Source organism: Panthera tigris, chromosome C2 (assembly GCF_018350195.1).
Source record: "Panthera tigris isolate Pti1 chromosome C2, P.tigris_Pti1_mat1.1, whole genome shotgun sequence".
NCBI lineage: Eukaryota > Metazoa > Chordata > Mammalia > Carnivora > Felidae > Panthera > Panthera tigris.
Genome location: NC_056668.1, coordinates 46,327,199 through 46,343,652, shown reverse-complemented (window position 1 = coordinate 46,343,652; position 16,454 = coordinate 46,327,199). Strand labels below are relative to the sequence as shown.

General features: G+C 40.4%; 1 protein-coding gene across 1 annotated transcript in view; it reads left to right on the top strand.

The window, feature by feature from the left end:
* Positions 1–265: 265 nt before the first annotated feature.
* The window catches only part of DCBLD2 (discoidin, CUB and LCCL domain containing 2), a 91,450-nt gene continuing 75,261 nt past the window's right edge, over positions 266–16,454 (top strand). The window contains exon 1 of the mRNA XM_007095953.3: positions 266–782. Within this exon, the coding sequence (XP_007096015.2) occupies positions 572–782 (211 nt within the window). The 5' untranslated portion in view covers positions 266–571. The remainder of the gene's footprint in view (positions 783–16,454) is intronic.

The following is a 16,454-nucleotide window of genomic DNA, read 5'->3' as shown; positions in this document are numbered from 1 at the left end:
TTGGGGGAAGCGGGGTGGGACGCTTTCCTAAGGCTGCAGGGGATTGGAGGAGAGAGAAGAGGGGCGGTTGAGCTCAAGGAGTGGGCCGGGGACCTAACGGGCCGACTGAGGAGAGAGCGTGTTGATTGGGTGGCTCGGAGGGAGACGGACCGGAGCCAACTGCAGATTGGCCTTGGCGGGCCGAGGAGGCGTGGTCAGTGCGCGCCAGAGGGAGCGCGAGGGAGCGGGCGGCCCGCCTGCCAGCTAGCTAGCCGGAGCCCCGGGCGTGTGCCGCGAGTCGGGGTTGGGTTGAGGGACGCGGCGCGGGAGGCGCGTCCTCCGGCTCTGCCGCAGCGGCCCTCCGCGGCTCGAGTACCCCGCTTCCTTCCCTCTCTTCCCCAGCGCTCTGGTCTGGGGTCTCCGGATAGGGAGCGGAGGGAAGGAACTAGAGAAGAGGAGGCGAAAGCGGAGCAAGGGGCAGAGACGGTCCCGGCGCGGGGCGTAGCGCGCGGTGCCTCTCGCTCTCCCGCCGCAGCCGCCGCCTCCTCTCCCGGGGCTCCCGCACTATGCAGGCGGACAGCCGGCCGCCGAGATGGGGAGCCGGGCGGCGGTGAGAGCCGGGCGCAGCCCTCCCCGTCTCCGAGTCCGGGCCGCGGCCGCCGCCCCCGCCCGGGCCGCGCTCCCCTTCTCCCGCCCTCGCCCACCCCGCCCCAACTCCTCCTCCTCCTCCTTCCCCATGCCTCTGTTCCTCCTGCTCTTACTTATCCTGCTCCTGTTGCTCGAGGACGCTGGAGCCCAGCAAGGTGAGTGGTTCCCGGGGAGCGCGCGGAGCCCCAGGGGCGGCGGGGTCGCAGGGGAACCTCCGGGATGCCGGGTCTCTAGACGCGCGGGGGAGGTGCAGTGCGCTTGGGTGCGTGACCAGACCAGGCCCTCTCCGGGATGAGTTGCAAAGGTGGGCTCTGCCCCTTATCCCCCAAGTTGGCGCGTCTTTACTTTTTGACCAGGCCTTTGGTGCTGCTGAAAAGAGAGAAGTGAGACTCTGCTGTGAAGGCCTCCTTTTCGGTATTGGATTCTTCTTGGAAAAATATTTGGGAGGAAAAAAGTTTTGGAGATGTGACCCCTAAAGTTAAGCTAAAATGATGGACAGAGTAGGAAGACAAGATAATTAAATAGCATCTAAAACCAGTTACAGGCAAGTGGTGCTAATTATCTTTTGTGAAAGTGCTCAGGTTCAAAAGCGAAGGATACTGATTCTGGTTAGCTTTGAGTTTTGGATTCAGTACAAGTCCTTTACGATCCCTTCCTATTATTCCTGCTGGTGGTCTAGATTGCCTGGGTCAGACACTCATTCTGACCCAAGGCAACGTGCTATGAGCATTCCGAGTTAAAAGGGTAAGCCCTTCCAGAAAGTGACAGAACTTTTTTTCCGTCTACCGTCCTTGAAATACCTGTTTCAGAATTGAGCAAAACTGTTTATTGAATAATCATCATAATGGAAAGAGAATGCAGGGCTGATTCCTCCTCCGGCCTTTAGTACCATTTTCAGGCAGTGAACTGCAATTTTTCAATCAGTTTGGCATCAGTTATTGAACACATTTTCCCATTGTATTTCCTTTTTTATTGCAGTGAGAAGAATATGGATTGGGTTGTTATTTATTGCTGGGAAGATTTTTTTTTTAAGTTGATCTCCATGTTTAAGTCCAGCTTAAATGTTGTTCTCATATGGTTCTCAGTAAAGTGTGGAATCATGGCCACAGCCTGTCGTTATGAAAATGCCGAAACTTTGACAGGCATGTGGAAATAGAATCTCACAATGAAGAAAAATGTATTTGGTAAAGTGACCTCTTTTAGTTCTAGGCACATTTCTACGCCATGTAACTTAAAATTTAGATGCTTAGCATTCAGGTTTTTAGTTAGTTCATCTTAAATAAATTCCTGAATCAGCATTTAATAAAATAAAGTGTGATATCTCCTCCTTCCCACCCCCCTATTGAAGTTTTAGAGCCTGTGCATGTATTTTCCTTCTAGTAGGAGAGAGAAAAAACGAGAAGGCTTGCATAGTGCTACAACTAGTTGGGACTTTGTGGTAGGCATAGTACTCAGTGGTGTATGTGTATTAAGTCATTTAATCCTCAACACAACCATCTGAGATAGGGATGGTTATCCCATTTCAAACATAAGGGAACTGAGACACAAATAAAAGTTACCTTGATACAGAAAGGAATGTAACTGTATAAGCAGAATGCTCAGTTTTGCTTATTTCTAGATCTGAAGTGTTCATATCATGTTTTTAAAAATCATCTTTGAGCAGTATAGAATCAGTTCTGTGTCTCCTCACCAAATGAGACAGTTTCCTTAGTTTTTGGAATTTCTCAAAACTGGCCTAATTAACACACAACATTAACTTATTTTCTTTCAAGGTTTGATTTCAGAGTTTGTATTTTCTTAAGTTTATTTATTTGAGAGAGAGAGAGAGCCAGCAAGCAGGGGAGGGGCAGAGAGAGAAGGAGAAAGAGAATCCCGAGCAAGATCTGCACTCCCAGTGCAGGGCCAAGACACGGGGCTAGAATTCACGAATCCTGAGATCGTGACTTGAGTGAGCTGAGGTCAAGAGTCTGACGCTTAACCGACTGAGCCATCCAGGTGCCCCCATTCAACTTCGGTTTTTTGCACAGCGTTTTAACAAACACATGGTTCTCTTTCACAGCAATGTCTTATATAAGCAGTGTAGATTAGCACAAATAGAAAGGATGGTGTTAATTTAAAAGACCCGATTTCTAGTTCTGCTAAGTTGATAGGGTAAATTTTGTGAGGTCACTTAATTTCTTTGTATCACAGTTTTCTACATCTGTGATAAGAGAATAACCTATTCCATAGCCTTAAAAAAACGAAATGATAGTACATAGGAATTTTGCAAAGGGAAAAGTATAATATAGCTATAAGTGATTATCATTATTAATTTTGAGTGTATTAAGTTGATAAATAAGAACCAGTTAGGTATACATCACTGGAAACAGGAATTGTGTGAGATTTCAGTTCCCCTAATTTTTAAAAATTATATTTTTTATCCAAAGGACCCTGATGCAGTCGGTGATAGAATTGCTTTTAAACCAGTCTTAACTAATCTAACAGACAAGCTTTGGGATCCAACTGGTATTCCCTCACATAACCTGAAAAGAAATCTAATTTAAAAATGAAGAGCAGTGTTTTAAAACTCCATTAGAATTTTTAATAATGGGAATGTCTATATTTTGTAGTGTTAAGTGACAAACTGGAGTTTTTACTCTATAAGTCTTTGGAAGAAGACTGAAAAGAAATAAAATAGTAGTTGTCTTTTGGGTATTTCTTTATGCTTTTCCATATTTTCTGTAATTAACATATAGTCAAAATATAAGCTGTGAAAAAAATGTTTTATGATATTTCAGTTTTTTTTCCCCCTTTGGCCAGTCTAGGTAGAAATGCATTTAATGTATATGTTGAGGTAGAACTGTGCTTCAAATTGTTTTTTAAATCTTGCAGATATCATTTGAAGTAGCAGAAGGTATTACTCTCATTCCAGTTACAGTCGACCCTTGGGCTACACAGGTCAAACTGCGCCGGTTTTTTTTTTTAGTAAGTGTGTTAGAAAATTTTTTGGAGATTCACAAACATTTGAAAAAACTCAGGAACTTAATAGCCCAAAAATATTTAAAAAATAAGAAAAAGTTATGTATTATTATAAGAATATAGCATATAACACCAGTAGCATACAGAATATGTGTCAATCATCTGTTTATGTTATATGGAAGGCTGGTAGGGCTTCTGGTCAACAGTAAGCTACTAGTAAAGTTTTGGGGAGTCAAAAGTTATAGGCGGATTTTTGACTATGCACGGGGAGGTCAGCGTGTTTAACCTCTGCGTTTTTCAAGGGTGAGCTGTAATGTCATGTAATACTCAGCATATATTCTGCTGGCAGTGATTTTTCTTTTCATTTGGCTCAGAATAAAATTTATCAGTGGTCTGAAAATCCGTCACCCCTTCACAGCAGAGATGTCTTTTAACCAGTCTTATTTCATTAATATACATAGATTGTATTTATTCACATCTAATTGTACTATGATGGGTTTTTTGTTGTTGAAAGCCTATTTTACTATAACACGTCTTTCTAAAAAACTTAAATTGGTTAAATTTATTATTTGCATATTTGATTGCATATTTACTGTAATAAGTATATTTAATAGGAAGTTGAGAGTCTATGAATGATTCTATGCCCCTGATTTACTTTATTTATGAATAGCAATTTGTGTCCCCTCATCTCAGGATCTCAGCTTCCTCATTTGTGTCCTAGAGGACTTGCCTCCCTTCTTGGGTTAGATGTTTATTTGAATGTGGTAAAATATCAGGACATTAATCTAAAAAAAAATTTTTTAATGTTTGTTTTTGAGAGAGAGAGGCAGAGAGAGACACACACACAGAGTTCGAGGAGGGGAGGGTCAGAGAGAAAGGGAGACACAGAATCTGAAGCCGGCTCCAGGCACTGAGCTGTCAGCATAGAGCCCAACTCAGGGCTCGAACTCACAAACCGTGTGATCATGACCTGAGCCAAAGTTGGACGCTTAACCAACCGAGGTGCTCCCCAGGAAGTTAATTTTTAAAATTTATTAAGACTGACTTGTTTATACCTATTACCGTGAAATATTTGTGAAGGTATTGATTTTTGTTTGCTAATAAATCTGTGAAACAAGTCAGGTTCTTTCTTAATCATTCAGTTCCGCAATGATGTCAGAACTAATGTGTGGGGGGAAAAAGTTGTTTTCTGTCAAGTAATGCCTTTATTTGGCTGTGACGCAGGTAAATAATTTTTGAACAATATTTGTGAATTGTCAGAAATGAACACTTCTGCCTCAGCAGTGAACATTTGTAATTCTAATATTGACATTAGGTTAATTTAGAATTTTCCATTGTCTTTTCTTGGTCTGATAAAACATTTGGCCTCTGACATGTAGTTTTGTTGAGAGGCAAAATCAAAGCATCTTTTTTCTGCTGTTTCCGATTAATTTCGCACAGTGAAAATTAGAAATACAGCACAAATTCCAAAGTGCTAATGATCAGGTTTAAAATCCGTATTTTTAAAACTTGTAAATGAAAAATTCATTGTAAAATTACAGGTCAATGATTTTTAGGTAGATTTCCCAACGTTATAAACAAAGAAGAAACATTATTTGCCTATGAAGATGGTTAATAATTCTATCTGAACATCTAAGGTTCATTCTAGAAGACCAACATAAGAACAACACCTTAATATCCATGAAATTGGTGTAGGTGAAAGTACCAGTGCTAGAATTAACGTGACAAATGAATTAATTTCCATAAAAAAATCATAAGATTATAGTATGCGGAAAGACTCCATTTACATAGAGGTAGGTTTTAAGTTTAGGATTATACTTTACAAAATGATGTGGGATGTGAAAGCTCAGGTGGTAATATTGGGCGTTAATTGAATGCATGCAAATAAAGTTCCTGTTTCAACTTCTTGATCAGCTGGAAGGATGTAGAATGATGACCTAAAATTGTTAGGATTAGGAAAAGCTTCATAGAGATAGTGAAATGTGGTTGTTGAAATATGAAGTGAGACAGGCAGTTTTTCTTGTATGGCTCATGGATTCAGTTTACTTTATAAAAACCTTATGGCCTTATCACTGTATTTTTTAAATATTGTACAGATAATGTGATTCTAAACCAAAAACTTAATTGATAATTATCCATAGTTTTACCCCCTAATGTATCAACTTATGATTTTTATGTTTCTTTCTATTCTATATTCACACACCTACATAATCTTACATGGTTATAATTTTAATCGTGTTGTTATGTTCTGTAGATTCAATTTGTGTTCAAATTATGTATTGTGTAGGCTAATTTAACACATGCAAGCATACTTAAAAATATAGCAAAAACTTCAAAATGTAAAAATTCATTATTTATGAAGTAATTACTCTATTGTTCAGAATTGCTATTACAGCATTTTCTTTAGCACATTTGATTAAATTCTTCATTCATTGTGGGATCTTTTGTAAGAAGGTATTTCAGTTCAAAATATTAGCTTAGAAACATATAATGCAGGTCACCTGGGTGGCTCAGTCAGTTAAGCGCGAACTTTGGCTCAAGTCATAATCTCGTGGTCCTTGGGTTCAAGCCCTGAGTCGGGCTCTCTGCTGATAGCTCAGAGCCAGGAGCCTGCTTTGGATTCTGTTTTCCTCTCTCTCTGCCCCTCCCCTGCTGGCAATCTGTCTCTTTCTCAAAAATAAACAAACATTGAATTAAAAAAAAAAAAAAGAAACATAATGCTAATTTCCAGATTATTACATGGAAATCAACATAATCCACAAGGACAGAAAATAGAAATATTCAAATAAACTAGTATTTAATGAATGCCAGAGTCCACTGAAGCAGATGGGATAATGGGGTGATCTTAGAGGACTGCTAAAACATTGTCTGTTAGATCAACGTGCACTCTGAAGGATATGTAGTTGGAAGAAAGATGTTGATTAGTCACTTGAAATTATGGGGAAGACCCCCTCCAAGGTGCAGCCTCCCTCAACTAAGCTTTCTGAGAGTAGGCCAAGTTTCTTGCACGGCTTTTGTTGAGTAGGGTGCATGTAAGTTTGCAGTCAAAACTGAATTGCTTGGTTGGTCAAAGAAAAGATGCTAATACTCCTCTCATTAAGAACTTATAGCAGGAAGTAGTACCAGCTATGATGAGCTCCCAGAGATGTGTGCACATATGTCAGTATAGTCTTGAGACATTTAGAGAAGAGTAAAATATTATAATTGTCTTCGGAGAACCTACAGTCTCATTGGGGAAATAATTCAGTTGGATTATATCTAAAAATAACCGGGGGAGGTTGCATAGTGCTGTGGGTTTGAAGGGAGGAAGAGCTCACAATGCCTAGGGAAATAGGAGAAGCCTTGCTGATAACTGAGTGAGCTTTAAAGGACTGGTATGTTTGTAGTCCACGGGGATGACAGACATTTGAGAAGTAAAGATCACAGCATCAGAACACCAAGGAGTCAGGAAAGCATGGGGGTATAAAAGCTTGTCCTGTTGCAGTGAGTAGCCAGACTCTAAGTACCTGGTCCTGGCTTACTACTTCCTCCTTTTGAGCCCCCTACCTTGCACCCCTGCCTAATAATTGGGCAGATATTTGCTGGTTGGTTACTGCTGGCAATGGTTCTGGGCCCTGGGGTACTTGCCTTCCTGGAACTATGTTAATACTTCCATAGTGTGTCCGGCAGCCTCTTGATCACCTGTAAGATACATTCCAAATTCCTTTGCATGTTACACATGTAATTGTTTTTACAGTCTGGTGTCTACCTTCTTCTCTAACTTCATCTTATACCAGCATCCCCACCCGTTTTATATATATATTTCACGTGTAAGACTTATTGCTCTGAGGTATAATTTCATGCTTTTTTTGCCTTGTTCCCTATAGTGATCTCTTTACATATGCTATTTGTCTATTTAAAAAAAAAGAGCTTTTTTCTTTCCTTGCATCCTTGGTAAGTTCCTGATCTTCCTTCACAACCCTTCTTGGGTATTATCCCTGAGAAGAATTCTTTAACCATTGCCCACACACTCCTTCCAAGATAGTACTTTTCACTTATTTCTTTGCATTCATTATTCACACTGGGTATTTAAAAAAACTTAAAAAAAATTTTTTTTTTTTGAGAGGGGGATGGAGGTGCAGAAAGAAAGGGAGACACAGAATCTGAAGCAGGCTCCAGGCTCTGAGCTGTCAGCACAGTGCCCAGTGTGGGGCTCGAACTCACAAACTGTGACATAATGACTTGAGCCGAAGTCAGACAACTAACTGAGCCACCCATTATTCACACTGTATATTAAATATTTGTTCTGACAGAGATTTTTAAGTTGTCTTCTTATTGTCTTCTCATTGTCTTCTTATAGCTACTAAATTGTCATTCAAAAATATGAACTGGGAACCCATTGCTGGAGTGAATCTGCTGCCCCATGTACATTATTCGATGTCAGTGTCTGGGCATTTGCGTGCCCTTCATGTTATTCTTGTCTCATCCCCACAGTTAGCTGTCAGAGCCCGGGCTTCTCAGTCTCATGGTACTCGAGCCCTCTCTTGGACCTTACTGTGTACTTGCTCAGGGCCTAGCATGTCCCAGCCACCCTCTTTCTGGGAGCTAGACCTCTTTGCTCCCTCAGTGAGAGAAGTCCTTCAGCTAGAGCCAGAGCCATGGCTACTTAGAAAACAGTTGTGCCCGTCTTGTCAGTAACAGCCTAAATCAGTGTCAGCAAGTTGGGTCTCTCCTTTGCCGGGTCTTTCAAACTCTGATTTCAGTGCTGACTGCTGGCCATCTCCAACATTACCAAAGAGTCGCACTAATTTTGGTTCTCACAGTTGCCTGCCTCCTTTTTCTTTGGCAGCTGCAGTTCCTGGAGAATAGTAGTTTCAGTAATCTGGTGTCAGAGGAAAGTAATGAGAAATGAAGGCTGGAAAGGTCAGTGGGAACAAAATTGTGGAGGACTTTGCACTGAGGGGCAGACTGAGGTATTAGCAAGACATCAAACTTAAGTTCCTCTGCCTTCATCTGGTCCATTTGTCCATCTCTAGGGTCACTTCCTCAATGTGGCCTCCCACGTCTCTCATTCTGTCATGCCCTTCCTCTTGTCCTTGACAGATCCCCAACCTGGCTCACATGCCAGTCCCCACTGCCTTTCTCTGGTTCTGGATAGCCCAGGGTCACTGGAGAAAGTCATGTGTCCCACTGTGACTAGTCCTACCACCAGTGAGGACTACTGATCAAATCTCCCATGGGGCTTACTGCTCAGCAGGAGCACAGTGGCCCCTCCACTTTGTAGAGCTCAAAGCTCTACACAGCATACCTGCCTCACCTTTCCTTCTTCCCGAAACCATCTCTTCCACTTATCCGAGCACTGCTTTATCAGGGAATGTAAGTTGTGTTTAAGTAGAATTTAAACTTGAATGGGCTTCTTACTCTGTACCTGGAAACACGCTCAAAACCCCGCTGGCTTGTATACATCTTTCCTCTTTGCTGTTTGCTTGCCCGGTACCTTGTATCTGGTTTTTTCAGTGACAAACGTACTAACCGATTGACTCTGTCTGTGCTGTACATTTTCTGAGTAGCTGGTGCACAACAAATATTAGTTAAATGCTGATTTCCTTGCAGTCTAGTCTCTGCTCTACTGAAAGTATCATTTAAACGGTCAGATTTTTTTCTTTTTGGTTTTGGCTTGTGTTTACTGTGAACAGCCTGAGCGCTTTCTTGGTCTCTCTTCACCGTTTTGTGCTTTGGTGGACTTTGAAAGTATAGAGAAGAGACTTTGGAGTCAGACACTTGGATTTAAATATTAGGCATATGGACCATGGCATCTACTTAACGCTCTTACGTGTTTAAATACATAATTCACCTCGCTTTCTAGAATGTTTGAGGGCTGGGATCAAATCTGGGAAGTCAGTAAATTTTTATTCAGTGAGTGAATAATATGAGCAGAGGTGCTTAATATATAAGTAGATGACAGGTTTGAGGATTAGGAGAAGGGTTGGAGACTTCGTGGTAACTGAGGGAAGTAGGGAGATACCCCTGGTAGAATACCCAGAATGGGGGAGGAACTGAACAGCATCAGTGGTTGGCAGTAAGAAGCCCAGGAACATGCTAGAGAAGTTGCAGTTGGTTCAAAAAACTGAGCCAGGGAAGGAGAATTTTAAGGAGGGAGGGAAGATACAAAGGAAGGAAGGAAGATGGGAGGGAAGGAAGGGCCAGCGATGCCAGATAATATGGAAAGGTCACACATGATAAGGATGGAAAAGTATCCATTTGACATGGTTTGGAGTCGGGTTCGGAGCCATCGGCCAAGGGAGAATTCTTGGGACGTTTTCAGTGCAAAAAGGTGTTTTTATTACAGCACGGGACAGTACCCGTGAGCAGAAAGAGCTGCGCTGGGGTTGTGTGAAGGCTGACTGATTATATAAGATACTCTATGCTGTGGAGGAGAGGATGACATTAGGTCCCCAGGAGGTTGAGTCTGTAGGTTTCTGGAGATTGCTTTTTTCTTGTAAATCATTAAGACAGTTGCAAACTGATGGGAGACTCCTGCATCACTGTGCTATCAGATAACCATTGTTTCTCCCCTTTCTTTGTTCTTGGGCAGCCAGGAGTGCCCGGGGAAGGTCACACCTGGGAGGTGGAAGGGGTTGTGGGTATGTGCTTGTGCTTTGCCCTCAGCTTGCCTTTTGCTCCCTCATCACGTTAACTTTTGGCAGCTTGGAAACTGGCTGCATTAGTGAATAGTTTCATTGGTGAGTAGGCCTGCATTTCCTAGGGCTGCCGTAACAAATTACCACAAATTTAGATAGCTTAAAGCAACAGAACTTTATTGTCTTAGTGTTCTGGAGGCTAGAATTCTGAAATTGGGGTGTCAGCACAGCTGTATACTCTGTTGAAGATTCTGGGGGAGGGTCTTTCCTTGCCTCCCTAGCTTCTGGAGTTTTAATCTTTGGAGTTCCTTTACATCATTCCAATCTCTGCCTCTGTAATGTAGTATTCTTCCTGTGTCTGTAACCATGTCAACCTTTTTCTCTTTATCTAAGGACACCTGTCATTGAATGAGGCTCCACCTTAACCAGTATGACCTCATTTGAACTTGATGACATCTGTTAAGACCCTGTTTCCAAATAAGGTTATATTCATTGGTACCGGAAATTAGGACTTAAACTTTTCTTTTTGGAAGCTGAATTGCAGTGCATTGGAACTTAGAACGGGAAGCAAAGAAGTAAGACATCAACTATGGAGACTAGAAGAAACTTCTTTGTAAAAGAAAGGAAAAGTGAGCGAGAAGATGGTAGAGGTCAGGATACACTGGGTGGAAAGAGTTTTATGTGGGTTTCGTTGTTGCCATTATTGTTAGTGTCTTATGATTTGTTAAATTGCAAAACCTAGCTCCCACTGACGAGCTGTTTTACAGGTTAGAATTTGCAAAAGAGACAAAATCATACCTGCCATGCAAATATAAAATGAACACGTGTCAAAGATTTTATTCAGTTCATTCATTAATGAGGGAATCAGTAAGGTGTTAAAACGTGTCCTAAGAGTATTTGAGAAACCAGGTGTTACAGGATGTGATTGCTAAATTGCTAAATCTGGGTAATGGGCCAATAGGGTCATAAACTAATCTTTGGGATTATCTTTTCAGCTGCACAGAAATGATTTGCATCTCTACCAGATAAGAAACTATATACATTAACATGTAATGAAAACTGGGACCTTTAAGCAGTGATAAATATAGCAAATCCAAATAACTATTTTGCCCTATATTCCTTGGGCAGCTTTTAGCTTCTGTGACATTTAGAAGATATGCTGTTGACCATTTTTTTTAACCAATGTCTAAGTTTAAGATAATTTTTCTGACATACATATTAGAATCTATGGAGATGGGGGGGGAACCTGAGAACCTTTAATCTATTTAGCCCTGAGGTGATTTTAATGTTGATTACGTTTTGAGAACCACTGAATAAGAGAATACTGAGTGGTTGTGAGTGCCCTTCTGAGATTGGAACCCATTACTCTAATGACACCTATCCCCCTGGAGTGTGTGTGTGTGTGTGTGTTTTCACAGTAGTGCTCAGCTCTTTGGCAGAGAGAGGTTATGTGAACCAGGGTTGAGGGTTTGACAGGTAGATACTCGAGAAGGACACAATGGCTAGGAATTGAGAGTACCAGGAAGAGGTAGTTAACATACTGGACATGAAGCCTAGGCTGTGTAGGGAAAGACATGAGGCCAGGACAAGATTAATAGACTGGGAGAAAAGAGAGAAGTCAAGTTCACGGAAAGTATGTGGGTATAAGAAGACTGACTAGCTGAGACTTTAAAGTGTTTGAGTTTTCACAGGTGGGTGAGAGTGTCTCTAATAATGGCAAAAACAAAGCCCGGCTTGTGATTCGGAGAGTTACTGAAGTAGAGGTCATCCCTGAGAAGTTGAGTGAGAGTTACTTTCTCTTGGGTTTATACTTTCACAAGAACACTACACTTGAAACTTTAAAGCTGCTGTACATTTCCCAAAGTAATGGACAGTTGTTCTGTTACTTTAGCTAGATTGTAGCCAAATGCCCTGTATCTACATATGACGGGCAAAAGCCTTTCCGGTCTTTTATGACTGGAATGGTACCCTCAAACAAAAGAGTGTTTATTGAGCACATTATTATAGGTTAGGCCCTCAGTACTAGGTGTTTTCATACAATGTCTCATTTAATTTGTGCCCTTTGTTTGAATTGTTTGTATCCCCATTTTAGGGAGCTGAGATTTAGCAGCAATAAATAACCTTCTGAAAGTCACAGGGAGTGCTGGATAGGGCATTTAAAATCATGCCAGGACTCCAGAGCTCATTTGCCTAACCATTATGTTCTAAGTAGGATGTGTGCTTAGTGGGGGTTAAAGAGGATTTGTACTTCTCACGTTCCTTCATGTAATTCAATTTTATAAATTATCACACATGCAGAGAATAGTTTGGGCTTAAAAAAGAATGAAGCTGGGAGCTATTTCTTTTTCTAAAAATTGTCACAGTGACTTTCTTTAGGCTCTCTGAGCATATCCATCTTATGTAGTATTTTAAAAAATGAGTGGAATTAAAGTAGTACCTTGAATTATTTATTTGAGATATGTAGTGATGCAATTTTAAAAATCTTATAGTAATAGGACTCAGAGTACTTCAGTCCAAAAATTCACAATGCTAAATATTACACTAAAAATCTTCATTGTATCCAAATGAAATAGGATGTTTTAGTTAACTCTTGCAAGTTACTCCTTTGAATGTTTTTCTACTCTAAATGCCTCTTTTTCCAGCTTATAAGATCTCACAGATGCATTAGAAGATGTGACAGAAATGACACACTTATTTAGAGCAAGTGTAGTTAGACTCACCTGTTCATAATGATTAAAAAAGAAAAAATCCTTGAAAGCTTGCTGGAAAGTCTGAACCTTTCCCAGTTCATGATGGTCATCATGAAAGTTACATTGCTCCACATTTGTGGCATTATTTGTGCAAACATCCTGCATTTGTGTTTGGTGTTGAAGAAAGTATTTTTAGAAGTCATGCAGTGTTTGTGTTAATACGATTCAGTCATTAGTATGATTTATATTCTGTATTAGTAGTGTGACTAAAATATGGGGGTGGCTGCAAGGTCACATGTAATCAGTATCATGAGCATGTATGCAAAAAACCCACGTTTGATTTGAAGTTTAGAGAAGCCTAAAATAAGCATATCTTCTTTATTAATACATTATTATTTAAATATGTTTAATGTTCTTTCTGTTTTCTCTAGGGATACGTAGTTTAAAAAAATACTCAGTTATTTTCCTGGAACAATACCAAAACTTGTATCTGGCTTAACACATCTGACCTTAGACTCTTCAGAGGAAGTGAACACATGTTCTATGAGTAATTCCCTAGATAAATCTGCAGCCAAACAAAGGAGCAGTGAGATCAAATTCCAGTGTCTCTTCTTCACTGAAATAAAATTGAAATTCAAAAATTACATTGACAGGCTTCTATCCTGGATGGTCAGTTATACTTTTGTGGAGACCATCTAGAGGAGGAGGGGGAGGAGGAGAAGCTGGCAGTGATGGTGGTGGTGATGGAGTTGAGAAGGAGAAAGATTTGGTGATGTTGGAGTTAATGGGTGATAGTGTATGGATTGGTCCTAGGAAAACCATGTGAAAGTTATTTTTCCCCACAGTAGTTATGCTGTCTTTGTCAATTCTGCCTCGTGAAAATGAATAACAAGAGGCAGTGTAGCTTGGTCACAGATCATTATTCTTTCCAACATACAAAGCTAAGCAGAAAATTTGGAGACTTACTCCTGATCCTATTCGCACCCTTTTTTAAACCCTAATTTTAAGAGCTCCTGACCCAGAAAAAAAGTTATTCCAGGGATGTAGGCTAATAAAAAGGATGTTTTCTCTCCTTTAACCTCCATTTACTTATAAAAATTGGGAAGTGGGACTGTAAAACTCTTTAGTATAACTACTGACCACAGCAGGGAAAGTATGCCCTAGGTTGTACCCTTAGTGGACAGAACAGCATTATCCTTTGGGCCAAAGGAAACCCAGCCAAGAACTCACTCAGATCTTCTGAGTTGTCCTAGCCTTTGCTCCAAGTCAGTCTTCTCAACCCCGGTACTCCTGACATGTAACATCAACCCTTTATTCTGGGGGCTGTCCTGTGCACATTGTAGGATCTTTAGCAACATTCTTGACTTCTACCCCCAGATGCCAGTAGGATCCCACCCCCTCAGTTGTGGCAACCAAAAATATCTCCAGACATTGCCAAATGGGAGGTAAAATTGCTCCCATGGGAGCCTCCCCCTCACCCCCCCATCTGAGCACCACTGCTCTGAGTGTATTAGGTGATTAGTTGATAAAGAATATTTTCCAGATTTTAGTTTTACTTTTAAATACTTTATTATTTTAAGTATTGTGCAGAATAGGATTTGCTTTTAAGAACTGTGAAAATAAACGGCAAGCACATTTTCTAATTTGGGGGTAAAAGTGAGGACAGGGTCTTTCTTTGAGAATTCAACATTATGACCTTTGGGTGCCTAGTACAGTGGTTTTCGGAGTGCTGGTGGGGACCAGAGTAGGTCAGGATTGTACATGCATGGGTGTAGGAATACAATCTAAAATGTATTTCTTATTTGGGAATAACAGAAAAACATTTGAGAACTGCTGGCCTAGTGATAATGTATAAGCCCAGCTTCCCCTTTCAAACTGGAATATTCTAAACATATACTTCATAGCAATAAGTGTCCAGACCAGCTAAGCTATTTATCTTGTCAGATTAAACTTATCAAAGTCTTGGGCATATGAAACATTCAAACTCGTTCACTGTAGTAGTAGATTTGAGACTCTCTTAACTTTGGTTTCTGGTGCATATCATCTTTTTGCTGGAGGAGGAAGCTCTGAACTCCATCACATATTTTAGAACATTCTTGGCACGTTACTTGTGGACTGTTCATGCCCTCCCCCTACACAAGATACTGAAAAAAGACCTCTCCATTTTAATTGTTTTCTTCATCAGCATGCATGTAAAAGTCCTGTTTTTCATCAGTTATATTTATTTTGTTGACTCGTAGAAATTGTGCTTTATAGAGGAAAGGGCAAGAAACATTTTGTGTATTACTTATTGAGAATCAAACATAAATATGAGCATAAAGACATAAAAATTACTAACACTGCTTGTACTTTTGTAAAATTCATCTTAAAATGGCAACCTTAAGTTAAATAATAGCCTATGGGGAATTCGTTAGTTGGGACAATCTGCCATTACTAAGTCATGAATTCAGCTGTTAATAGGAAATTCTTGGCTTCCTGAAATCCATCAACACTTCCAGACACTTAAAAAGCTGCTTTAGTTCTATTCACTAAAGAAAATACATTTATATTTTGAGTTATTTCATTTGTTCGGCGGCTGCTTTTCAAAGATTTAAGCATTCCAGAAAGCACATTTTCATCTTTTCAATATTAAGAGAACATTTCAAACTAGTTTCATAACGTTAGAAACTTTGTCTTAGGGGATAGTTTTTTTTTCTCTAAGGAAAAATGTTAATGATTATTCAAAAGTTATTTATATTACAATTCCTTTATTTTTACAGAGACAGTTTTTATATCCCTGTGTTTCTAATTTGGATGATACTCAGAGATATTCAAGGTATTTTCTTGATGGTTTCAGGGAAAATCTGTGGGTTTTTTTTTCTTCTAAGTTATCTAACGTTTAAATTTTATATTTGCAAAATATCAGTGAATATATCACAAAAACTCACATGTTTATTTCATGGTGCCTTTATATATCATTGAGTGGCTATGCCTAGTTTTTGTGTGTAGAATGAAAGCAGGTGTAGAGAGAGCTGAAGTTTTAACATTGCTCAAAAGCTGAGCTTTATGTGAGATATTCGTTTAGGAAGCCAGATTGCTAGTATTGGCCTTTAAAATAGGCTAGGGGCGCCTGGGTGGCTCAGTCAGTTAAGTATCCAGACCTCGGCTCAGGTCATAATCTCAAGGTTCATGGGTTTGAGTTCCGTGTCGGACTCTGCTGTTAGCATGGAGCCCACTTTGGATCCTTTGTCAAATGCCTCCTCTGCGTGTGCACTCTCTTTCTCTGTCTCTCAAAATTAAACATTTAAAAGTAGGCTAACAATAGTAGGACGGATTTGAGAATTGCTTGATCAGGAAAGGATATAAAGTATTGTCATCATAAGCTTATACAGAGTGTTCTTTTATTAAAGTTAGTTTTGAGGGGTGCCTGGGTAGCTCAGTCGGTTAAGTGTCCCAACTCTTGATATTGGTTCAGGTCATGATCTCAGTTTTGTGAATTCGAGCCCCACATCTGGCTCTGCTCTGACCCTACGGAGCCTGCTTGGGATTCCCTCTCTCCCTCTGCCCCACCCTTGCTCAC